Here is a 25,512-nt window from a genome sequence, read left to right on the forward strand (position 1 = left end):
TTTTTTTAAAATTTTTTGACAGAACACCCAACTTTCTTTTAAGTAAACTATTGGACATGAATGATCAGTGACAACAGTGATCATTTACTGAGCACCTACTGTGTCCCAAGCTCTTTACATTCTTTTAGTGCTCTAACTTCTCAGAGCCCTAAACACACCGGATGTGTTTACTGTTTCTCTTCCAGCCCTCTCCTTTAAGGACTCCCGGGAGCAGAGCTACATTTGACTTCACCATGCGGTCTCTTGTTTATTTAGCAGTAGATTAAAATTACATAAGAATTATGAGTAGGTCTTGATCCCTGGCAGGAGAATAATGTCTAAAGCCTACCCAGGACAAATGTCTTAATGTTTATTTTTGACAAATTTCCAAGGACAAAGACACCACAACCTCCAAAAACCAGTTCTGTTGTTTATTAATATCTAATCAGTGATATGTACTAATGTATTGTTCTTTATTGATTGGTTGGCTGTCTGCTATATTACTTTACTGTATAATAAATTTTTCCTTTGTGATTATTAAAATGATTTTCATTTTAAATTTACTTTTTAAATTTAGCCTTCTGTGGACGTCTCATACATTGAAGATAGTAATTGTCACCTATTGGCATTTTCCTCCTCTGTTTAAATAACCTTTTTTTTTTTTTTTAACTGCATAAGTTTTGTATTTTTCTCCGGTTCTTCTCTAGGTTCAGTGTATTAGCTAGTGTAGTGGGAATATTACTTTGAAGATACTCTGTGGTATAAAATCATCTTTGCATTATATTCAATGCAAGTCAAATCTATATTAGATTTGTTTAGTCTAATATACAATCTGAACCTTTTCTCCCTCCCCTCCCTTGCTATGTACGTTCCTTCCTCCCCCCATTCCCTTCTCTATTTTAATTTGTCTATTCTTTTATTTTTGAAGCAATTATCATTGTTCACAGTGCCTGGCATTGTGAATTTTTTAATATCAGTTTTTTAAATCCCTACAACAATTCAGCATGGTAGTCGTAATTCTCATTTTACAAGTAAAGAAACGGTGACCTGGAAACATCACAAGGCAGGTAAGACTAGACGAGACAGGATTGGAACCAGGGTTGTCTGACTGCAAAGCTCAGTCTCTAACTGCTATGTCTTCCAATTAATGCATTCTAGCATCAGTTTGATTTTTAAATTATATATGTAATCCATTGTACGTGTTAATAGCTACAACAAATATCAACTTATTTAATCACCAGTTATGCCTAAACTCTGTGGTTTCTTACCATCCTTATTGTAGAAATAAAATACTAGTGTATATACTTTTTTGGAATTTTACTTTTCTAGCTTATAAGTTCCTTTTAGTCATACGGCTCTTTTCATTGAGATTCCCCCACTGCTTTTCCTAATGGGGACCTGCTGTTTCACTAAATTAACATATTGTTTCCTAATTAGCCATTTTTATACCCACAGTTCTTTGGATTACTTACAGGTTTTAACTACAAGACACTATGTCCAAATATATTATTTTAAAAAATTATTTCTTTGACACATGTTCCTCTATGTCAAGGGCTGTAGTCGTCTGTCGTGTGAGTTGCCAAATCACCCTGTAGACAGCTCCCACTGTTTGCGGTGACATCATCAGAGTTAGTAACATCTAACAAAAACCCAGTAATTGCTTAACTTGTATTTTTAAAAATTATTAGTGAGATTGATCCCTCTTCAAGTGTTGATTTATTTTTGTCTTCTGGAGTCAATTTTTCATTCATAACATTTGTTCATTGGATTCTTTACAAATTCTCATTAGCTACCTGTATATATGGTAGGAACAACCTTTATAGATTACCTGTTGTGATGATTTTCCCATTGTGTTATGTATTTATTTATTTAAAATCATTTATTCAGCAGCTATTTATAACTGTTATACAGTCAGTCAGCTCGGAACTCTATTTCCCCGGAGCTCCATCCTTCCTCCAGATCCCTGCTCATATCAGATCTCTGCCCTGCACCAGAGAAGCCATCCTGACCACCTGTATAAGAATCTCTCCTCCCTCCGCAAATCACTCTCTATTCTGTTACTTTATTTTTTTAATCACAGCCCATTTCAGATCTCATGACATATTTTATTATCTATACCCTCCACTGGAATAAAACACTCCATGAGATAGGGACTTGATTATTTTCACTGCTGTGTTCCCAGGGCCTAGCACAGAGATGGTGCTCAGTAAATATTATTGAATGAATGAACTTTGCCACTGAAAATTTCTTCTGTTGCTTCAGTGGCCAAGAAATGAACTTTCCTCTGAGACCAAGGCAATGCTACCATTCCATTTTCTTCTAGTTTATTTCAGTTTTACAATATTTTACTCTTTTTCCATCTGAATTTTTTTGTGTGGTATGACATAAATCTCTAGAATTTTGCTCTTTTGTGCTTCTTTTGAACCCATATTAGTTACATTTATTTTTCAAACTTTATTTATATATTCTAAACTTGGCACTAGTGTTTATAGTGGCTATTTAATTATAATGTGGCTTAAGATTTTACAGAACCAGCCCTGACTGGTTTGGCTCAGTGGATAGAGCGTCGGCCTGTGGACTCAAGGGTCCCAGGTTCGATTCTGGTCGAGGGCATGTACCTTGGTTGCGGGCACATCCCCATTAGGGGGTGTGCAGGAGGCAGCTGATCGGTGTTTCTCTCTCATTGATGTTTCTGACTGTCCCTCTCCCTTCCTCTCTGTAAAAAATCAATAAAGTATATTTAAAAAAAAAAGGTTTTATAGAACCAAGTCCCTCTAGACACTTTCCATACCCAAAAGTTTACTTGATAATCTTACCCCTATCTTTTCCACATATTTTTATAATTTCTATGAGATATCCTATTGAGATAAATTGGTATTGTATTAAATCTATAAATCAATCTAGGAGGCCCTGTAATATTGGCTGTCTTAAATCTACCAGCCCAGAAAGAGATCTGAGTTTTCCTAATTCAAGTTGTTGTTTAGTTCTGCCATTAAAGTTTTATAATTCCAGGTATATAGATCTCTTCTCACTTCCACTAAATATTTGATTTTTATCATTGTTTATGAAAAATATATTCTTTTTTTCAATGCATTTTTAATTTTTTTAAATAAGACATTAACAGAGTTATTTTTTGTAAGTTTATTTTATAACCTATGACATTGTTAAACATTTTTTACAAACTAATATTTTTAATGAATCTCAAATTTTCTAAATGTGAATTTCCATTTGCAAAGAGTGATTTTTAAAATCTTATATTTATTCTTTGATTTCTTTGCCCTACTGTACTTCCTCTTAAATTATATTTTATAGAAATATTAATGGGAACATAATTTAAGAACAGTTGCAAAATTTCTTCATTAAAATGATATCTCTGATTTGGAGCAATTGTTCTTTTCTGTGCTAAAGGAAAAGTTCTATATTTTGTGAGTCTTTATCAAGAGCATCAAAATCTCTCAAATGCATTTAAAGTGTCATGACTTTTCTGCTATTCGATATCCAAATAATGACTTCTATAGACAGTTTCCTTAATTTGGTATTATTTCCTATATTTTGCTTCTTAAGAGCCTATGAATTTAGCATTTATTGCCACAGGTAGGATTAATCTAAAATTTTCTTTCTTGTGCTATCTGCCAGGCTTTACAATCCAAATTATTTGCTTCATAAAATTAGGAAATTAAAATGCATTTTTTTTATATTTAAAAGATTACAAACATCTGCTAGATGATTTAGAGTGTCCAAAAACTGTCTAGTAAAAGTCAGAACCATATCTTTTCTTTCATGGGAGCTATTTGATGAAAGCTTTCTGTTTTCAAATTTTGATTATGCCAGTTTTGCTTCTTGTGTTTTTGTTAAAGTCATCTATTTAATTTAGGGTTTCCAAGCTATTAAAGCAAACTTGTATATAATCTTTCTCAATAACAATTTACTAATCTTCCTAATAGCTGATGTGACACCTTTCAAGTTTCCAATTTTGCCCTTTAAAGAAAAAAGTTGTACGGTGGTTTGCCCTTTTTTTTTTGTTTATTCTTTTTGAAGAATCAACCAAAGTTTCTATCACTTTAAATTACTTAAATTTTTTACTGTTTATTAGTTTTTTAAAAAAATATTTTTATTGATTTCAGAGAGGAAGGGAGAGGGAGAGATAGAAACATCCATGATGAGAAAGAATCGTGGATCGGCTGCCTCCTGCAAGTCCTCTACTGGCATGGAGCCTATAACCTGGCATGTGCCCTTGACCAGAATCAAACCTGGAACCTTTCAGTTCACAGGCCGACGCTCTATCCACTGAGCAAAACCGGCCAGGGCTGTTTATTACTTTTTTTTAGTTTTGTTTTCCTGTTTACCCCTGTTCCTTTTTATATTAAAAAAAAACTTAGAGCCCTGCTGGCATGGCTTGGTGGTTGATGTTGACCTATGAACCAGAAGGTCATGGTTCAATTCCTGGTCAGGGCACATGCCCAGGTTGTGGGCTTGATCCCCAGTGTGGGGCGTGCAGGAGGCAGCTGATCAATGATTCTCTGTAATCATTGATGTTTCTCTCTCTCTGAAATCAATAAAAATATATTTTATAAAAATAAAAATAACTTAGACATGATTCATTGCATCCCTTGTTTTCATTATTGCTAATATAAGTATTTAGATCCAAATTTTCCTCTGGTTTCTTTTTAGGCATTACTCCAGAATGATTGGATTAACTTTAATCTTTATACTATAGTGCTCTCTCCCATTCATCTTGCAAATGGATATTTAAGTTATGAAAATAGTTTTTTTTTCAGATTATTAAGTTATTAATTGGAAATGTAGAAAAGTGTGAGGGATATGTAGATGAGAAAAGATAGAGAAGCATAGCCCTGACTGGTTTGGCTCAGTGGATAGAGTGTTGGCCTATGGACTGAAAGGTCCCAGGTGCCATTCCGGTCAAGGGCATGTACCTTGGTTGTGGGCACATCCCCAGTAGGGGGTGTGTAGGAGGCAGCTTATTGATGTTTCTCTCTCATCGATTTTTCTAACTCTCTATTCCTCTCCCTTCCTCTCTGTAAAAAAAATCAATAAAATATATTTTAAAAAAGATAAAAGAAAGAGCACCCATCATCACTCTAGAAATCGAGGCCCCCTAACTCCCAAAGGTGGACCCTGTGATTCTTGTTTATTTTCTTCAGCACACACAGCGACACCAGGCAGGCAGCCCAGAATGAAAATAAAATTTAGACGGAGATGGAACCAAAATCGGGTAATTAAGAGTTGACGATGTCATCATCCGATTATATTGTATCTATGTGACCTCCCATCTCGGCATCCCCGGGACCGCCCTGCCTCACGCACCTGGATTCTTCAGCCTTGAGAGTGGTGCTTCTTTCCGAGGTCCTGTCATTCATCTCTTCGCAGGCATGCGGCTCGCTTTCTACCGGCGTCAAGGTAGTTTGGAAACATCTTTCCCCTTCGAAAGTCAGTGTTACGTTAGAGATGGTGACGTGTTTTGTGAATTCTTTGAGCTCATTCTTACTCTTCGCATCTCGTAGGCACCCAGGCTTCAGACATTTTTCCAGTTTTTCCTTTGGAAATAATAAGCAGCAGCAAATCAGGTAACAGGAGAGCATCATCCAGAAGTAGATGGCTTATGGGGCCATATCTAAAACAGCAATCGTTTCATTCAGATTTATTCGATGCACAGGCGCAGTAACGAGGAACTGAAGCTTGCTGTTGCATGGCTGGTGGGGAGGCCAGGTGGGTGTTGGAGGCTGGCAGTGTGGGGACCCAACACAGCACAATGAAAAGCTCGTGTGGTCATGTACCACAGTCACCTCACTTGAGAAAATATTAGTACTAAATTACAGGACTTCCTCTCCCCGAATTGTCAGGGAAAGGAAGGTTTTCCAGAAAGGCCTTGCTAGGTACTCCCCAATCTGAGGCTGTCCTTGTTTAAGGGCATCTACTAGGGGAGAGGAGTTGGAGCTTCATAATACCGCTACCGAATTAGTTTTTCAAAACACTTAGAACCTCTACCTAATCCTTAATACCCTAAAACCTCTCCCGTTCTAATTTCCTGGTTTCTGTTAAAGCACCACCTCTCTGAGTGGCTCGCCCAGGGAATCTAAGGCTCAGAGCAATCGGCTGGCAGGTTCTGAATACTGTGTCCCCCGCGTCTGCACCAACTAGTCCATCACCTCTGTTACCTTTCCTGGAAAATAATTTTCCTTCTAAAAACTTCATTTTAAGTCTGACAATGAAAGAAATACGTATTTACGATAGAATAACTTAAAAAAATACCATCCTATGTAATAAAAAGGCTAATGTGCAAATTGTCCCCTGGACCAGGAATTCGAGCAGGAGTTCGACCAGCGGGCAGGGCTGGAAGCCATCGGTCCATGGCCCCTCTCCCCAGCTGGCCCGGCCCCATTGGCCCCTATCGGGGAGGGCCAGCCAGACCCCACCCGTGCATGAATTTGTGCACCGGGCCTCTAGTAATATATAAAGTGAAAGGAAGAAAATTATTGCCAGCCTGATGCCACTGGCCAGAAATAACCACTCCTCTGGCACATTTCACTTGGTCCCTTTGCCCATTTATTTACTTTGTATGTGTCTGTTCTGTGACCATATTTCTGTTTCATATGCTACCTTTTTCACTTAATGATTTATTATAAACGTTTTCCTTATATCATTAAAACTTGAATTCTTCTAATTAAAAATGGATCCTTTTTGTTGTAGGGAACAGCAAACTCAGAAAAGTATGAAGAAAACATGAATTGCTTATAATCCCCAAATCCAAAAATAAACTGCTATTAATAATATGACTTTCCCCCTCCTATTGTATTGCCTCTGTACCTTAGGGATCATAGTCTTCATTTTTCACTCAACTTTATTTCATGAAGATTTTTCTAAGTAAAGAACAATTCTTCAACAATTTTAATAGCTACAGAGTGTTCATTCATTTAGCAAATATTTACTAAGTGTCTATGAACTTGCCAGATACATACTATGGTCATTCCTGAATAAGACAAATATGGGGCCTGCCCTGCGTGGATTTAAATCCAATTAGCCATTTTCCCTGTAGTGGACATTTAGGTTACTTCCATATTTTCATGTTTAGAAACATGGTATAGCTGTGGAATGATTAGCATCTTTATAGTGAAGTCCTCATTCCTATTTCTATTTAATTCCTTTTAGAAAGAGTCCTAGAAGTGGGATCACTGAGTCAAAGGGTATATTTTAAGGTTTGTAGCAATTTTCATTCCTACCATAAATCTATATGAATTCCATGTTGACCACAGCTTTACTAACATGGACTACTTTTATTCTTTTAAGCAACAGTTTTACAGGTTAGATTCTTTCTAAGTTTGAATTTCTTTGATTATTAATGAGGTTAAACTTTCCACTGTATTTATTGGAAGTTTCTTTTTCTGTGAAACGTCTTCCTTGCCCTTTGCCATTTTTTAAAAAAAAAGGTTCAGTGACTTGGCCAAACCACTCTGCAGCAGGGCAAGATTCCAAGCCAGGTCTCGGACTCTGATCCCAAAGTTCTTCCCATCCCACCACAGCTTTCTGACATTGGGGTACGTTTGGTGGTAAGGATGGTCACTACCTATATTTCAGGAGACACCTGACAACTCCTTTACAGCAAGGATCAGATCTCATTGTTAAAATTAGAGCAAGTTCCATAGCATTTTGATAATCACCATCAGGGAACTAACCAAGAAGAGCAATCTTGGCGGTCACCCTTGTTCCTGATTCTTAAAGAACGAAAGTCTTCCATGTCACATACCTTTTCCTCTTGCTTGGCCCTTAGTATGTCATCATTTTCAAATACCACTCTGACCCCGGAGCTGTTTGTGCCATCATGGAGGTCTGTGACTTCTGTGACTTCTGTGAAAATGTTCACATCTGGGGCCTCAGTGACCTCCTGTTCGGGAACATCCGTGACATCCGTGACGTCGGTGATGACTGTTAATTCTGAGAAATCAGTGCTCTCCATGCCATATACATGGTCTGAATACGTGTACGGATGGGAAGTCTGTACAGCTGTGAATTCTGCGATATCCATGATGTCCATCGAGCCCGTGATGTCTGTGCTATTTGTGAGTTCCGAGAGGCTCGAGACTTCCGACACTCTGGAAGCTTTGGCTTTCTCCTGATTCAGGAGGGCGATGAGCTCTACCCATTGAGAAAACGAGGCGTCCTGTTTGTATGCGGGGGCGCAGAGCTGGAGGTAGTAGGCTCGGCCACTCACCAACTTCACTTTGAGGCGCATTTTCTCGGCATCGTGCACAGACAGAGTCACAAACTGCAGAGGGAGAAACCTGCAAACAGACGCAGAGGTCACCTGGAGGCCAGATCGGAGGCCTCCCAGAAGGCCTTTCCTGCTACGTTTTATAGCAGTTTGTAGAGTGAGACTTAGGACCACAGGCTGGTCTCCCACCCAGGCCCGGGTAGGGGCAGGCAGGGACCTGGCAGTGCCTTCCCGTGGCCACAGGTCCCCAGGGCTGGTCCGTAGTTTAGGAGGCTCGGAATGTTCATTTTCAGTACATGCCATCAGGCTGCTGGGGGTCATCCCACCCGGGTCACACTGCTAAGGCTCTGATGTACTACAAAAGTCAGAGTACCGACATTTACCATGAGAAACTGTCCTGTTTCATCCTGCAGAGCTGAGACTGAGAGAAGGTGGGTGACTGGCTCTAGGCCACACAGCAAGTTGGTGGCTTGAGACAAAACCAGAGCTAACTACTTCTGGTAGAAGTTAGGATGTTGGGGGGAGAGGGGCATGTTCTACAGAGTTGGTTTGAGTTTTCAGTTCCTGTTAATTAAGTTCAATTAAAAAAAAATTACCTCTTGTTTGACTGCCAGGCTGGCATAAGCCATTTCCCCAGCTTTGAGGGTGTGGCTCTCATTTGCAGCAAGGAGCCCAAGGGAGAGGCTCCCTCGGAGCAAGTGTCATCGTTGTGTCCATTTTCAGCTCCTCGGGGGCAAAGCCCATTTTCTGAAACATCCTTCCCCTCTTCCCTTTGTAACTCACCTGGTGAGCACCAGTTTCTCTGGAGACGATCTCAGGAGACTCTCAAACAGGGGTCTGTCTTTCTGGGCCGTGGGTGTGAGATGTGCCAGCAGCATCACGTTGGGGGTCTTGTGGGTGTGGCTGGAAGAGCAGATGGCAACAGCCACCCAGTTGGCTCGGTTGTGAAGGTAAATGGATTCACCTCTTCTATTGACCTAAGGCAGAGAACAGGGAGAGGGGTTTTCTGATGAGGTGCATGGTCCCGACTCCCTTGCTTACCTGCAGGAAACAGGAAAAACGAACCATGTGATGCATGTGTTCACTCACTCGTTCCTGTGACTTCTTGGAGCTCTCACAGTAAAAAGGCAGACATGGCTCCTGACTGTGGAGGTCTACCAGGGAAGTAAACACTGAGCAACTATGCCACTTATTATTATTATTATTTAATCCTCACCTGAGGGTATGTTTATTGTTTGTTTAGAGAGAGGGGGGGAGGGAGAAAGAGAAATAATAGGAATAATGAGTTTTGAGTATTTGTTGCCTTTGTTTTGAATGTAACTTAATTGGAAAAGTTTATAGAATTTAATTTTTAATAGTGGCTGTGTTTAACAACTACTTGCAAACTTCCTAAACACTTACCAATCGGCCAGTCCCAGGCACCCGGGCCACAGGGTCAGAGAGGTCTCCCTTGAGAAAGGGACCTCACTGAGACCTGAACAATGTGGGAGATAAACTGGCTGTGTGGACAGCACTTTTAAGCTGAGGAATTGCATGTGCAAAACCCCAAGTCCTAAGAATCTCAGCCAGTAAAATCTTTGCAGTTGGAAGAGGAGGAGACTGGAAAGTGGGTGGACAAGGATGTGAAGCCAGAGAAGTTCCAAGCAACACTTGGTTTCTCAGCTGTATAATAACTGGCTCAAAAAATAAATCACTTAAAAACAAATATACTCTAAAAGACATCAGAACCCACACTATTGATTATCTACCCAACACCATGCTCCTTTTCTGCCCGATGAGCAGAATTCTGGTTTTGTCCAGTACCCATTCCTCGAGGCTGGTGTCCCAACTCAGGGGTTAAATTATGATTGACTTAGCCCAGCTGGTGTGGCTCAATACTTGAGTACTGAGGTCACCAGTTCGATTCCTGGTCAGGGCACATGCCCAGGTTGTGGGCTCAGTCCCCAGTGGGGGGCATGCAGGAGGCAGCTGATCAATTATTCTCTCATCAATGTTCCTATCTCTCTCGCCCTTCCTCTCTCTAAAGTCAATAAAAACATATTAAAAAATTATGATAAGCCAGTCATGCTGACTCATCCCCTTGCAAGCAATTGCTTTTAGCAGCAGCATGTGACCCAGGCCTGGCCAATGAGACACTAGTGGGGGCCTCTAGGTGGCTCTGGGAAAGGATTCCGAGTCCTCACAGAGTATAAGGATGAGAGGCATCTCTTCTGTTACTGGCAGTCACTGTCCTGTTTGCATGTGATGTTCGAGGGGAGCTAACTTGAGGGCGACAGAGCAAAAAGAGGGAGGCTGGGTCCTTGATGACTCCCCGTGGGCGAGCTGATGCCCTGAGGTTCTGGCACTCTGAGCTCATTGTTATGCTTTTTCATTTAAACTTGTTGACTCAGAAACTTTAGTATCTTGCTGCATGTTGAAGGAAATAACCTTAATCCAATTATGATATGGGGCCATGGATGGTCTATAGCAGTGGTCGGCACACTGTGGCTCACGAGCCACATGTGGCTCTCGAGCAGCGGTTTGCCGCTCTGTTGACTAATGAGTTTGCCGACCACTGGTCTATAGAATGCTAACTGGCCCCCACCCCCATGTTCATGAGAGCATGCAAAGGTTATTTGAAAAGTGTGCAGGAAGAAATGTGAAAAAAAAAGAATATTAGTAAGAACGAAGCACATGGAAAGTAAAGTACATACAATTATGACTTATTACATGTGTTCTGGGCAACACTGAAGCATTAGTGTTCTTTGAGGCATCACTTCCAGCCTATGGTTCTGGAGGGGAGGAGGTCTCCCTGGCTCCCAGGGGTCAGTGCAGAGAACATGCTTATGGAAGGTGAAGAAGTAAGTATCTGTGGTCATCTCGGTCACCCCTCTGTGGCATCAGCTGAGGAGCTGTTTGATGGATGTGTTTCATGTTAGACTTGGCTGTGGCATTTCAGTGAAGTTTAGAGGTACAGCCTATGCCATTGAATTCATTTCCCTATTTCTTTGTCTGAATGTGTGTGTGTGTGTATATATATATATATATATATATATATATATATATATATTTAAATATTTGTTTTTATTTACTTCCAAGAGGGGAATGGAAAGGGAGAGAGGGATAGAAACATCAAATGATGAGAGAGAATCATTGATTGGCTGCCTCCTGCAATCTTAATCTCCCTGTTGGAGATTAAGCCCAAAACCTGGGCTTGTGTCCAGACTGGGAATTGAACCCTGACCTCCTGGTTCATAGGTTGACTCTCAACCACTGAGCAACACTAGCCAGGTTTATCTGAATATTTTAATGTTGAATGTTCAAAGGAAAGTTAGAACTGCTCCCAAATGCATTGAAATGTAGTTTCATTCATAATGCAGGTACATTTTTATGAAAGGAAACTTTTCTCCCTAACACAATTTGACAATTGTATTTCACCTTCAGAACTAAAAGCCAAAATTCATTTTAAATCCCAGTTGTGTCATAGATGTTATTCTTTAAAATGTCTTCTAAATCTAAGAAAGGAATTATCAGAATGCTTTCCTGTGGCAGGATATCCTAAAAATGACTACCGTCTCTTCATGTAATTTTGAGAAGATTATGATAGAAAATTATGGTAGAGTTGGACAGAATTCCTAGGTTAGAGTTGGGAAAATTTGAAATGAATTTTTACTTAACATTATAATTATTTTCAGTTGTTTAAAGTTCCAAAACTGTTCCCTTTAACTGTATCATACATTCCACTGCCACATTTAAAACAATTCTCCTCCCAACCTTTTCAGTCATCTTTGAGTAAGTTAATGACTGAAATTATTGTAACATAATTCAGGGCTCAAATATTTACCTGGATGAAATTGCCCTCTAATATGGGAGGAGATACAAAAGGGGCATACTCTCCTCCATCCAACATATTTTGGAGATCTCTTGGACTGTGAGAGGGTGGGATGCAGATGGCATCTCGCTCACTGATCCTCATGGTAGACTTCCTGTTGCTCTTCTTCATTGTGCTTACACACAGACATCAGACAATTGACAAAGTGGACAGACAATGAACAGATGCAGAGAAAATTTATATAACACGTAAGTAGCTTCACTTATTCATTCAGTCAACAAATTTCATCAACATCTATGATATGCTAGGCAACTTGCTGAGCACTGGAGATACATCTGAGCAGGACTGATAGGGTCCCTCCCCTCAAGCAGCTTATACGCTATGGGGAAACAGAGGAGGCAAGTTAGAAACAGATGTGGCTCTGGCCAGGCAGCTTATTTGTTGGAGTGTCGTCCCCATGAGCCAAGGTTGCAGTTTTGATCCCTGGTCAGGGCACATACAAGCAGCAACCAATGAATGCATGAGTAAGTGGAACAACAAATCGATATTTCTCTCTCTCTTTAAAAAAAAATAAAGATGTTGGATGATAAGGGCTACAGAGACTGTAGAACAGAGATAGCTGGAATATAAAGTGCCTGGGGTATAGGGCTGGCAACGCTAATTAATTAGGCTGGTTAGGAAAGGCCTCTCGAGGAGGCCTCACAACACATGCCCCGTAACGCCTAAACCTTCCTTTTCTGTCTTCTTAATTAATGTACCACTACTCTTTCCATCATTCAGCATTTTTTTCTTTTTTTAAGAAGGGTATCGAGCTCTGACTGGTTTGGCTCAGTGGATAGAGCGTTGGCCTGCGGACTGAAGGGTCCCATGTTCAATTCCAGTCAAGGGCATGTACCTTGGTTGCAGGCACATCACCAGTAGGGGGTATGCAGGAGGCAGCTGATGGATGTTTTTCTCTCATTGATGTTTCTCTCTATCCCTCTCCCTTCCTCTCTGTAAAAAATCAATAAAATAAATTTAAAAAAAGAAGGGTATCGAAATTACACTAAACTGAGAACACTTCTTCCTGATCATTCACCCTTCACCAAGGCTTATCTCTTGGTTGGGAGGTAAATAGTGGATATTGATCTAATCAATCACAGTCATTCATCTCCTCCTCTCTCTCCGGAAACTGCTTCAACAGACAACAATGGCTATAGGCCAATGGATATTATCTTTCATCTATCAGAAATCACAGAATTCCAAGAAGGGAACAGGACTTCAGAGTGTAATTCTGCTCAAATGTTCAAAATATCCCCCTTCCCTCTTCACAAACCCCATGCCTGTTAGAGGAAGAGTCCTTAACTGGCACGCAGTAGCTCCTGCATCAGATTTCCACCTCGGTCCTTTCTCAGAGACACTTTCCCCTCTAGCCTAAGCTAGTAGGTAAGTAGTGAGCATGTTTTCTTGCTGTCCCAGCCAGGGTCGTGGGGTGCAGAGACCACTGCTACCTGACATCCTACAAGCATATGACGGGGCATGGAGAGCATGGGAATTCCCCACAGACCTTAACTGGCGGAGCTCAATGGATGCCGCCCTTTAGCTTATATATATATATTTTAACTGCTTTCAGAGAGGTAGGGAGAAAGAGAGAGAGATAGAAACATCAATGATGAAAGAGAATCATTGATTGACTGCCTCCTGCACGCAACCCAGGCATGTTCCCTGACTGGAAATCAAACCCTGACCTCCTAGTTAATAGGTCTATACTCAACCACTGAGCCACACTGGCCAGGTTCATTAGCACATCTTATACATGAACATATGGGGAGTAAAATGAGTCAAGAAGAGCAAGAAATGCCCTAGCTGGTTTAGCTCAGTAGCTAGAGCGTCAACCTGCGGACTGAAGGGTCCCAGGTTTGATTCTGGTCAAGGGCATATGCCTGGGCTGCGGGCTTGATCCCCAGTAGGGGGCATGCAGGAGGAAGCCAATCAATGATTCTCTCTCATCATTGATGTTTCTATCTCCCTCGCCCTCTCCCTTCCTCTCTCTGGAATCAATAAAAATATATTTTAAAAAAATGAAGAGCAAGAAACTAAAATAGTCTAGAGAAGCCAGAACATAAAAAGAATGGGATAAAAGAAAGCATTCAGGGATGGGGGTGGGAAGAGATAAAACAACTTCCACCTAACATAGAGAGGAAGGAAATAGTAATTGATAGAATTTGTTTAGTTCTTGCCATGTGGGAAGCAATACAGGCCTTGCATGCCCTACCTCATTTAATTCTGTTAACACCATGAAGTAGCATTATTAAGATATTCAGTTTATACACTATGCAATTGAGGCTTGGAGACAGAAAGTAACTCACCCAACATCACACAGCTTGCAAGTCCCACACCAGGAAGTAGACCCTCATGGTCTAACTAGAGGAGCATAAGTCATTGCTCAAGATTCAATCCTGCCTTGAGTGCTTGGAAAGACTGCAAGGGTGGGCGGAGTCAGGATAGGTCAGGATGAATGGGAAAGAGGAAAACGGAGGGAGAACCAAAGAATACAGAAGGTGTCTTTCCCCTTCTTCCTGTTCTTGTCCCTATCTGAACAATGTTCTAAATGTGTTAGCTGAACCAAGAGGCAGGAATCTGAGGTGGGGGGAAGCTGCAGCCCAGAACCGGAGGGAGGCAAGAGGGTGTCTATTACCAGGAGAGGGGGGTGCAGCTCAGTGTGTGAGCCCGGGGAGGGGGAGGAGGGCATCCAGTGGGAAAGAGGATGGTGTAAGAGATGTGTAATCGGTTGCATCCTGGGAATTGATCTAATACAATAGGAGACCATGAGACTCTATACTGATTTAAATACATAAATTAATTAAAAGTTTGATGAGGAACAGAATATTTACATATTTCAAACCTACATGTTCATTAATTTCAAAGGGGGAGAAGTAACTTTATAGTGAAGAAGCCAAGCAGACACCCCTTAAATGAAGTGGTTAATGAACACTGTCAGCAATGGCAATGAAACTAGTGTACCACCAGACAGGATGCAATGAGCAGCACACAGCATCCTTCTGTGATATTCCTCCCAAAGATGCATGACCTGAATCCCATCATTAGGGAACATCAGACAGATCCAATTCAGGAACATTCAACAAAATAACTGGCTTGTGGTCTTAAAACATGTCAAGATAATGAAAGTCAAAGGAAGACTAAGGCCCTGTCCTAGACTGAAGGAGACCAAAGAGACATGCCAAGTGAACTGGATCCTCTAGCTTTGCAGGTCCTCATTAGGACAATCGGCAAAATTTGAATGGGGTCTCAGGATTAGATGGTGGTAATATGCAATGTTCATGTCCTGATTTTGATGGTCATGTTTTGGCTATGTAGAGGAACATCTTTGATTGTAGGAAACACAAACTAAAGTACTTGGGGACAATGGGGCATCATGTTGAAAACTGTTCTAAAAAAATTCAGAAAATATTTTTGTAAGTTTGTGATTGTTTTAAAAATTAATGGGCATAATAATACAAAGAAAGAGAAAGTAAAAGAGGTGGAGAGGATGGGGGAGAGGAGATAGACGAATTCTGAGGTTCAGGCCTTGAGTGAAAGAGGCTATATTAAACCACTTTAGATTTCCAAGGACAGAGCTTTGTAACAGCAATGAAAGAATTTTCATAGTGATTGAATGGCTAGGAAAAAAGCCTGTTGTCATTTACATATTCTCTGCTCCATAACTTACCCAGTAGGACAAAACATGTGTCCATCATCGCTTGATGGGCGGAGACACTGAGGCTGCCTGAGAGAACCGGAGGACACAGCGAGTGCTCCAACTCTCAACTGGATCCCCTGGGAGCCCAAATATAGGGTGTCCCCCCAAATGTATACACACTTTAACAGCTGATAACTCACTTGATTTTCACTCCTTTTCAGGTTTAATTGATTTGAAATAATGGGTGCAACCAGACTAAGCTTTGAACAGAAAATTTATTTTAAAGTGCCACTAGACTTTTTAATGAGGATACATAAAAGAGGAAGTTTAAGGTACAAAACTCGGTTGACCAATTGAGGGCTCACAAGTACCGAACGAAATGGTTCTTGATGTTTGCCATTCCATTGCTTCCTGTTATCAGCAGTGCCTGGACCAGAACCGTCATCAGTTTCAAACAGGCACTGACAAACAACATTATTCATTTCTGAAGATTCTTTAAAATTTTGAAAATGAACTGTATGTTAATAAACACTGACTTTATAATCTTGCAGTGTGTGTACACATTTTTGGGGACACCCTGTCTATGACGATCTCCTGGAGCATGTCAAGACAGCTTTGGAATAGAGCATTTTTGAAAGGAGAGCAAGGAGTAATGGAGGAAGGAGAGCGAAGGCCCCCGACCTTTGGGGTCTGGCTGACAAGCAATCACAGCAACTGTTCTCCCTCCATTTCCCAGAACAGCTGCGCTTTCTTGCAGTTTCGTCCCTCTCAGCTCAGATTCTCACATTGGTGCACGTCTCCCTTCTTGAATCTAGAAAAGTGGGTCATCCAAAGCCGCCATCTTTGGTGCCCTGAATTCCCAGAAGAGGGACAGAGGAAAAGAAAGCCTGGGAAGGGAAGTAAGTAAAAAAGGAAGGGAAAGAGAAAGGAAGAAGGGTAGACAAAGGGAAGAGGAGCGGGGATGGCATAGCTCACCACAGGCTCATCTTGTGCACCATCCCATCTCACCTCAATTCAGGGCCAAGCCAGAATCTTCTCTTGGAGACAGCGTTTTTAACTCACTTCAGTTTGGGCTTCCTCCTTTTCATGATGAAGTCTTGTGTGAAGGAAACAAAAATAGAGACTAAAGTATGCAGTGAAATTTCCACACTAATCCTTACTCTTATTTCAAATGTGAGGTCCATGGCTTAGAAAGAGTTCTAGCTGAACCCAGTGGGTGAAGTGGTCAGAGGGCTGCTGTCCACATCTGAGCCGAGCTGTTGTCAGTGACCCTAAGCATGGTCTTTCGGTGAGTGGAACCAAACAGTCATATGTCCATAGCTCATGGTTGGCCTAAAACTGCCAGACAGTGAACTCCTGGGCTCCTCTAGCCAACGAGGATATTTGAGAATGTGACAAAGGAAGTAATGTAGACTCACATAACCTTTGTGCAATGGCAGGTTGTAAGAAGCCTGAGGGTTTTCTTTCTGTACATGAGCCAGAGCAGCCGAAATAACTCTAACGTCCCAGCTTGTAGTTGTTGTATGTATATACTTACATACGCTATGCTCAGTATTTTGTCACTTGTGTTTAGTTCTCATATCATATTGTGATTACAGTTACTATAGACAATTCTAACTTGTCTCCGTAAAATTCTGACTTAAGTAACCCCTTCATTCCTGGACCAGGTGAACTACAACTATAGTTGCTATTTTAACTTAAGTGACATAAGGCCAGTATGGAAACTAGTCTGGTGGAAACATAATGGATTTTGGAGTCAGACACAGCCAGGTTTATATTTGGGCTCTTTCACCTGCTACTTTTGTGATCTTGGACCACGTTACTAACATCTCTGAGCTCAATCCTCAATGCAGTGTTGGGATGACTGAATACACCGATGTGTAAGAAACACCGAACACCGTGGCTATCAAATAGTGAGCATCTGTATGGCGCCTATATTGGTCTGCCACACCTGACCCTGTGTCGAAAAGTACAATCTACCTAGCATTTGCCTGGCAGGGTTCCCTCTTGATCACTGCTAGTTTCATATTCCCCAAATTTCATCCATGCTAAGAAACATGCTTTTCCTCATTTTAACAACACTGAACTGGAATACATCTTGTGACCACCGGGGGACAATGGCATGGTGGTTGTCATTGGCTGCACATGGATGAACTTAATCCTGGTTGTTCATATTAAATTAAGGACGTTGATTGTACTACATGGGTTGCATTTAATTATCATTTAAAATGTGTTCCTAATGGGTTCCCTGAAAACGCTTTGTTGGTATCTTCCAGTAAGACTGAGGAACTTTCAGGACAAAACTTGCAGGATGCAAGTTGGAGGCTCGGAAGAAGCTCCCAGAGACAGAGTGGAGCATTCCTTTAAGAAATGCTCAGAGCATGGAGGCACAGATATTGTGTGGGAGAAATCTAACTAATAAGAAAGCATTGAATTATGGAATTCGTAGCATTTTTTTCTTTCACAGTGGTCCATACAATAATGATATATCTTATAACTGATGGATCTTAGATTTGATGAAATGCAGTAATCCACTCTTGTTCATCTAGAAATGGATGATAGAATAGACATTTTTTTGGGGGGAAAAATCACTCCAAGAGAGTGACAGCATCCACATCTTGGAGGCTATGTCTAGTGTTTTCAAACACATGCTAATCAGTAGGGGTTGCATGGCCTTGGGAATAGGGAATACCCCTTCCTGCCCAGTCCTTCATGTGGTTCAGGATTCCTTGTATAAGAGAACATCATTCCTCCAGAGAGCAATCAGCAGATGATCTCCCAGGGGAGCAGGGGTGGCTGTGGATTCAGGGCCACACTGAGGGGGGAGGAAGTGACAGGAAGGGAAGGGCTTTAGCAGATTTGAACCCAGATTAAGACTGGCCCCTCTTGTTGCCTTTGAACCGAGAAACAAAGGGGAGGTCAGCTAAGGAGCAGAAAATGGAACAGAACCTTTTATCTTCTCTGGTGTGATTTTTTGTTGTTGTTGTTGTTTGTTTCTAAACATTTGTTTTAGAATTATTTTGACACCTTTGAGTAAATGGTAAATGTGTGCTGACTTTTAACTAGTTTTAACTGTGATTTGAGATTATCAGTCTGTGTCTCACAATGCCTTCCCCCTCCCCCCCCCCCCCCCCCCCCCCCGTTATCTTGGTTAATTAGTCAAGACTGCACTGTTCCTAAGATGCATAATTTGCTCTGTGAAACCAATCTTGGCCACACACACACATCACCTCACAATCTGTCAGTGGTCCAAAAGCAGGATCAGCTCTTAAATTAACTATTTATTAGGCTTACTTTCAATACCTGCAGCCAGTATTAAAGTTTTGGTATATATAATAAAAGAGTAATATGCTAATTAGACTGGACAGCCGAACAGCCTTCCAGACATCCTTCTGGATGACCTTCTGAATGAAGCTGGGGCTGCGAGGGCCATGCCCTTTGCAAGAATTTCGTGCATCGGGCCTCTAGTGTCCTGCATCGGGCCTCTAGTGTGTGTGTGTGTGTGTGTGTGTGTGTGTGTGTGTGTGTGTGTGTGTATACACATATATATGTATATATATATATATATATATACATATCTTTTCAGCTTTATAAATTTATATATACATATACATGTATTCTATATTGCATAGCATAAATATTTATATTTTCTCTTAACATCAAATCAGCAGTTACAGATCATGGTGTGGACCTATTTGGAACATTACAATCTCTTGTAAGATGTGCCAAAATTAATTGTGCCCAATAGCTAACAGATGTTTGAGAAATGATTTTCCCTTAAAAGGCAGTGGATGATTCCAGGTTCTCACTCTGAGCGCCCTGTGCTCTGCTGTGCTCTTGTGGGGATCACAGCAGATCATCCTGACAGTCACCTCATAGGCCCCAGCCCTCTCACCCCATGAACAACCATGAACAACCCTTACTGAGTTATTGCTGCTAATTTTGGTGATTCAGAATAACTGATTTGTGTGGGTTGGACTTCTACAGATAGTTTTGTTTTCCTCATAATTTTATCTATGGATCAGTTTTTAATATAGCTTTATTGAGATATAATTTGCATACCATCTACTTTACTTATTTAAAGGGTATAATTCAATGATTTTTAGTATAATTCCACAATCTAACTTTAGAACATTTGCATTATTATCCATGGAAAAGTTTTTACTAAGGATAAATGAAGAATGTGAATAGCACATTTATGTCTCTCTTTCATCACCCTGTGACCATTGCACATCAGAGAATATGACTGTAGTCTTTATGATTAAAAGTCAGAGCAGAGAAATGTTGCAAGTGAAATTTGTGATATTCATATTAATAAGCTGAACATTTGTTGACTTTCAGCTTATTAATATGAATAACATCACAAATTTCAGATATATAAATATCTTAAAAATAAAGCAAGGTTATTTATGAAAATTCTTTATGGAAGTTCATATACTGTCTTGCTTTTTTTAATATTACATGGGCAGTATAAGTCTATAATATAAAACTCATAAATAAAGAGTAAACTTTAGCCCTAGCTGGTTTGGCTCAGTGGATAGAGCATCGGCCTGGGGACTGAAGGGCCCTAGGTTTAATTCCAGTCAAGGGCAAACGCCCCGGTTGAGGGCTTGATCCCCAGTATGGGGGGATGATTCTCTCTCATTATTGATGTTTCTATCTCTCTCTCCCTCTCCCTTCTTCTCTGAAATCAATAAAAATATATTTTTTAAAAAGTAAACTTTAGTATTAAAATAGATTAGTCACACTAAAGGACCAATGAATGAGTACATAATGGAATTACAATAAATATGTGTTGAGTGAATGTGTGAATTAAACAGAGCAGCCAAGCAGGGTTGCAGTAGGCCATCATGGGAACACAAAGCTAGCTTCATTTCACATACACAGAATCTCATGTTTGTTCTATCAGGACTGTGTATTAGTTTCACAATCATAACTTATATCTTCCCAATAACTTATGCCTTTCACTGGTCCCATTAAATATCCTATACATCTAAGTAAGCAAGCAAGAGTGATACTACAGATAAGGGCTGTAACTGTTGCTGAGCAGGGAGGGCGTAGAGGAATCTGATAATATTTGAGGTGGACTCCAACTTATCCTATCACTAGCAGAGCCTTTACATTCTTTGTTATTTCTCTTAATTAGCATGTTTCTCCCTCTCAATCCTATCCCCCCTCTATTTTCAATTCTGTGTGCAGATTAATTCAGCAGACATTTACACCAGGTTGCACTTTTTCTGCAGAATTAGAGTGTAATTTTCATTTGAAAAAGCACTGTTGGCTTTTAGTAAAAGAAAAAGGTAGGGGGATTCCATATTAAATCTGATCCCAGACCAGGAGCCCATGCCAGTGACTTAACAGGGGAACAGAGCCCAGAGAAGCAATGAGCTGCATACATCTCAGGGTGGAACGGCTTCAGTTTTGCTCTGGACTTTCCATGACGTCACCAGAATTCCCCATCTGGGTAATGTTCCCAGGATGGCCAAGGCCCCATCAGAGCTAAGAATAGTGTGGATGTGAAGGTACCACCCTATGGTGGGGGTGCGGAGTCTGCATTTTCCCAGGAATAAATGCAGTCTTTGGGAATTTTTTGGAACTGGGACAGCTTGAGCTTTAATGGAAATTAGGAAGAGGAGGGAGTGGGCATCTGGGAGCCAGCATGGAAGTGTTTGTTGGCTTTTCTGACCGCCTAATTCAGAGCAGTGTGTAGAAATGCCCATAAATTGTTCTCTGTCTTTCCTCTTTACTATTTCCACGTGGTCTTTTCCTCTGATATGTAATTATAAAATAATTTCAAACCTACAGCAATGTTGAAAGAATTCTATAGTGAACGCCCATGTACTGACCATCTAGACTCTGCTGTCTTTTCCCTTTGTGTGTTGGTTCTGTAATTCCATGGAAGCTCCTAAATGATGGAGTCTGCCAGCACTTGGTGAAGCTGTTCTCTGTGATGCTTTGAAGTATCGCATTTACTTTTTTCTAAGATTCTTAACACACCAGTTAACATTTTCAGGATTGGTCCATCACAATTCTAGGTTGCAATTCTTCTTTTACCTGTGAGAAGGTCTGAATATTGCAGCTCCCTCTCTTGACAATGGGACCCCCTTTCTTCCTCCAACTAACTTTTCATTTTTGAACAGAAAAGCCCTGGGTATCTGTATCTTCTCTCCCATTTGAACAATTGAAAATGACTGTCTTTCTATAAATGCATTCAATTCTCAGGCACTTATGGAAGAAAATTGGGGTAACAGTTTGAAAAATCAAAATTTGAAGAGAATCTGGAAAACTCATTTTTATTTCCATTTCAAACGCTCGATGAAATTATTTTTACGAAATCCAGTAACTAGGTGTTGTCTCTGAGCTTTCCTTCTTGTTCTGGTTACAGTACTAGAAGGAAAGAAATGGAACTAGAAGGAAAAGAGGAAGATAAGAGGAAAATAGACCATTTTTCTTGAATTATTTGAAATTCATTGAGCTAAACCTTCCTTCTCCCTCAGGTTCACTCCAGGTGGCAGGAGCGGGAGTCACTTACACAGAGGTGAGGCTGGAGAGACCTCGCGATCTCCTGGATGTCCACTAGGAGGTTAGTCTCCAAAGGGCACGCTCCCAACTCTTTTCACATTTCTTTGGCAGAAGGTGTTTGTGTCTACCAGGCAGGCAACTGACCACGTAGTAAAAGCAGCGGGGGAGGCAGGCTGCCCTGGGCATTGTTCCATTGCTCCCGCATCACAATGCGCTGACATGGTCTCTGCAGGAAGAGAAGCTGGAGTCGGCTGGCCTCCTTGGGAGATTCAGGGTTGCCAGAACTCCCTCAGAGCCCACACAGCTCCACAGAGGTAGTTCTGGTTGCAGCATAAAGTTTTCAGATGAGAACTTCAGGGTAGAAAAGTGAATTTAGCAGTAGAATCATACTGAGATATCATACCGAGAAAGTTGAAAGCACTATACTGTTTATCATTCAACTGATAATTTATCATTCAATCTCCCGATATCCCCATTTTCAAAGACTCGGGCTATTTAAGACACTTTGAGCTTCTGGGAGGAGAAACTTCAAATGGATGTAGCATTCTTAGAGGACAGAGGGCTGTGTATCTTCAGTGCATTCTGGACACATCCTATTGTAGGCACTCAGTACTTCCTGGATGGATGAATGAGTGTACACACACACATGCTCTTTTCTCTGGAGGCGATGTGATTAGGTTGTCTTTGCTTTTCTGAGTGGTTAGGAGGTTCTCCCTTTCCCTATGATATAGATCATCCTTCTTCACCTTGTGTGTTTTAGTCAAGTGCTGCACATACCCACCTGGACCACGGAGGCCTGCAAGGGGGTGGGCATGACCTCGGTGAATTTACTTCCTTTGGGTCACCATAGTCTACATTGAAATCCTTGACAGGACCCAGAATATGTGGTCTCTCAGAATAAACATGAACTATCTGAGTGTTTGAAGGGATGATAGTGTTCCTATTTCCTCAAGAAGTGTGACTTCCACTTGGGACCAGGTGATGTGTCAGGGAGACCGCAGGATCCACTCCCATAGGATGTATACCAGGCAGTTTTCCCAGGATCAGAGTCAAGGGCTGTTGTGTAACTGGAATGTCCAATGGCATCAGGCTCTGGTGACAACTCTCCTGGGAAAACTAGCTCAGTCTGCAGGCTAGGGCAGCCTCTCCATGTGCAGGCTCAAAGGGTCTCCTGTTATTTTTACCTTAGACACTCCCTTTCCCCTCTTCTATCCTGAATGCCCTCTTTCAGATGGACAGATTCTTCCTCTAGTTGTCTGGTTGCTGTGGACTAGATGTCTAGCCACCCATTTCTTCATTCAGCATATTTATGGCATGATCCACTTGCCATATACCTGTTCTTCCTGCCTCAGGGCCAGGAAACATTTTTGCATAAATCTGATCTCATCTCTTACAAGTTGATGTTATTAATTTAATTATGATGTACCTTGATGAAACTCTTTGATATTATCTCACTGTCATTTATGTTTTTTTTGAGGCTACCGGTATATTAAAAAGTGAAGAAATAGGTTCTGGCCAGGTAGCTCAGTTGGTTAGAGTATCATCCCCATATGCCAAGATTGTGTGTTTGATCCACAGGCAGGGCACATACAAGAAGCAACCAATGAATGCATAACTAAGTGGAACAATAAATCCTTCCCGCTCCCCCCCCCCGCCCCCCCCCCCACCATTAGATTCCAAATATGAGTGAGATCATGTGATACTCAACTTTCTCTGACTGGTTTATTTCACTTTAGCATAATGTCTCAAAGGGTAATAAATCCTTCTTTTTTTATGAGTACCTACAATTTACTGGGCTACCAAGGTAAACAATCTCTGCCTCAAGGAATTTACTGTCAAGTGGGGGAGGGATCATGTAAGCAGATTGCTGTGATGAGTAGGAGCACAGATAAGGGCTCGAAGTTCTATCTAGGGATTGAGGGAAGGTTTCCTGGAAGAGTTAATGCCCAAGCTAAATCTTGAAAGATTAGCCAGCCTGAGCAAAAGCACTGAGGCATAAAATGACATGATTTGAAAGGGTGACTAAAAATGGTCAGGTTTACATAAAGTTGAAAGGGGAAAAAAATAAAATTGGAGGAGGGGGAGGCTAGATGGTTGAGGGCCTGATCACTCTGCTGGGGGTTTGGACCTCAACTGCTACAGTTTTCTAGTGAAGAATTTATCTTGGGGAGACTATGTCCTGGATTGATCATTCTGGTACCTGCATGAAGGATACATTTCCGGAGGGCAATTCTGGAGCTGCAGAGACCAAGTTGGTAGCAGTGGTAATAGAAAACAGAGGGCTAATTTAGGAACGATTTGTAGAGTCGACAGAATTTGATGACTAATTGAATGTGGGGAGAAGAAAGAATGACTCAGAGGTTTCTGATTTGGAAAACTGGGCAAAGGGTGGTGTCATTAACCAGAAAACAAACTATAGGCAGAGGAGCAGGTGTAGGAGTGAGAGAGAATTAGTTCTTTGTTTTTGGGAACCCTTGTTTAGCATGTTGCTTCGTATTAACATGTGGGGCTTATTTTCATTCTGCAGATCTGAGTTCAAATGCTACCTGTTTAGAGAGCCCTTTCTCAATCTCCTGACAAGTGATTTTCTCTCAGCTCCAAATCCACCATTGCATTTTGCATTGTGGTGCTGGGCTGGAACTCCGCAAACTGCATCTCTTTTGCCAGCCAACCTCCCTGTTAGGTTCAACAATAGGTTGCATTAGACTCCAGGGAGCTTTGCAAGCAGAGGGAGGGAAAAAGGGACTTGTGTTCCTTCCTGTTTATTTTTGTTGCTGTCATTGTTGCCCTGGCAACAACAACTGGTTCTAGACATTTTTGTGTGTGTGTGATATCAGAATCCACACCTGGGCAGGGCAGTGCTCTCTCCTAGGGGGTTGAGTCTGGTCTGACCTCCAAGTTTCTGGATTCTGATTACTCTTCTTCCACCCACCTTCCCAGTCCAGTTGTGGTAGTTGCTTCCTGTAGTTTTTACCTCTGACACCTTAATGTTTCCCTTGAGCCTTTACAGGTCTCAATACCTATTTAACTTATAACTTATTCCTACATTAAAATCTCTTAGTGTGATTTTTGCCTTTTTTAATGGCTGGACCCTGACACCATAACTGAATATGATTTAGGCCTCCATCCACTTACTCTGTAATATATCATTGCATTTCTTCATAGACTTTTCATAATCTATATTTACAAAAATTTGTTTTGCTTTCTCATAATCTATCTCCTCCAGTTGGATATCAGTCTTTTTCTCCTTCATCACTGTATCCTCAGCACCTAGCATGGAGACTGGCATACTAT

General features: G+C 41.1%; 1 protein-coding gene across 5 annotated transcripts in view; it reads right to left on the minus strand.

Moving 5' to 3' along the window:
• The window catches only part of GARIN2 (golgi associated RAB2 interactor family member 2), a 32,721-nt gene extending 10,369 nt beyond the window's left edge, over window positions 1-22,352 (minus strand). For 4 of the 5 annotated variants that reach the window (XR_008556079.1, XM_054715982.1, XM_028141556.2 and 1 more), the window contains exons 1-6: window positions 22,229-22,352; window positions 16,705-16,792; window positions 12,030-12,192; window positions 8,990-9,183; window positions 7,742-8,276; window positions 5,305-5,534 (exon numbers count right to left, since the gene is read on the minus strand). Coding sequence is in view for 4 of the 5 variants with exons in the window: in XM_054715982.1 (XP_054571957.1) it covers window positions 5,305-5,534; window positions 7,742-8,276; window positions 8,990-9,183; window positions 12,030-12,188 (1,118 nt within the window). In the remaining variant the exon portion in view is untranslated. The remainder of the gene's footprint in view (window positions 1-5,304; window positions 5,535-7,741; window positions 8,277-8,989; window positions 9,184-12,029; window positions 12,193-16,704; window positions 16,793-22,228) is intronic. The other variant, XM_028141558.2, reaches the window with a different exon arrangement.
• Window positions 22,353-25,512: the final 3,160 nt, after the last annotated feature.

The sequence above is a fragment of the Eptesicus fuscus genome, chromosome 5, assembly GCF_027574615.1.
Source record: "Eptesicus fuscus isolate TK198812 chromosome 5, DD_ASM_mEF_20220401, whole genome shotgun sequence".
Classification (NCBI taxonomy): Eukaryota; Metazoa; Chordata; class Mammalia; order Chiroptera; family Vespertilionidae; genus Eptesicus; species Eptesicus fuscus.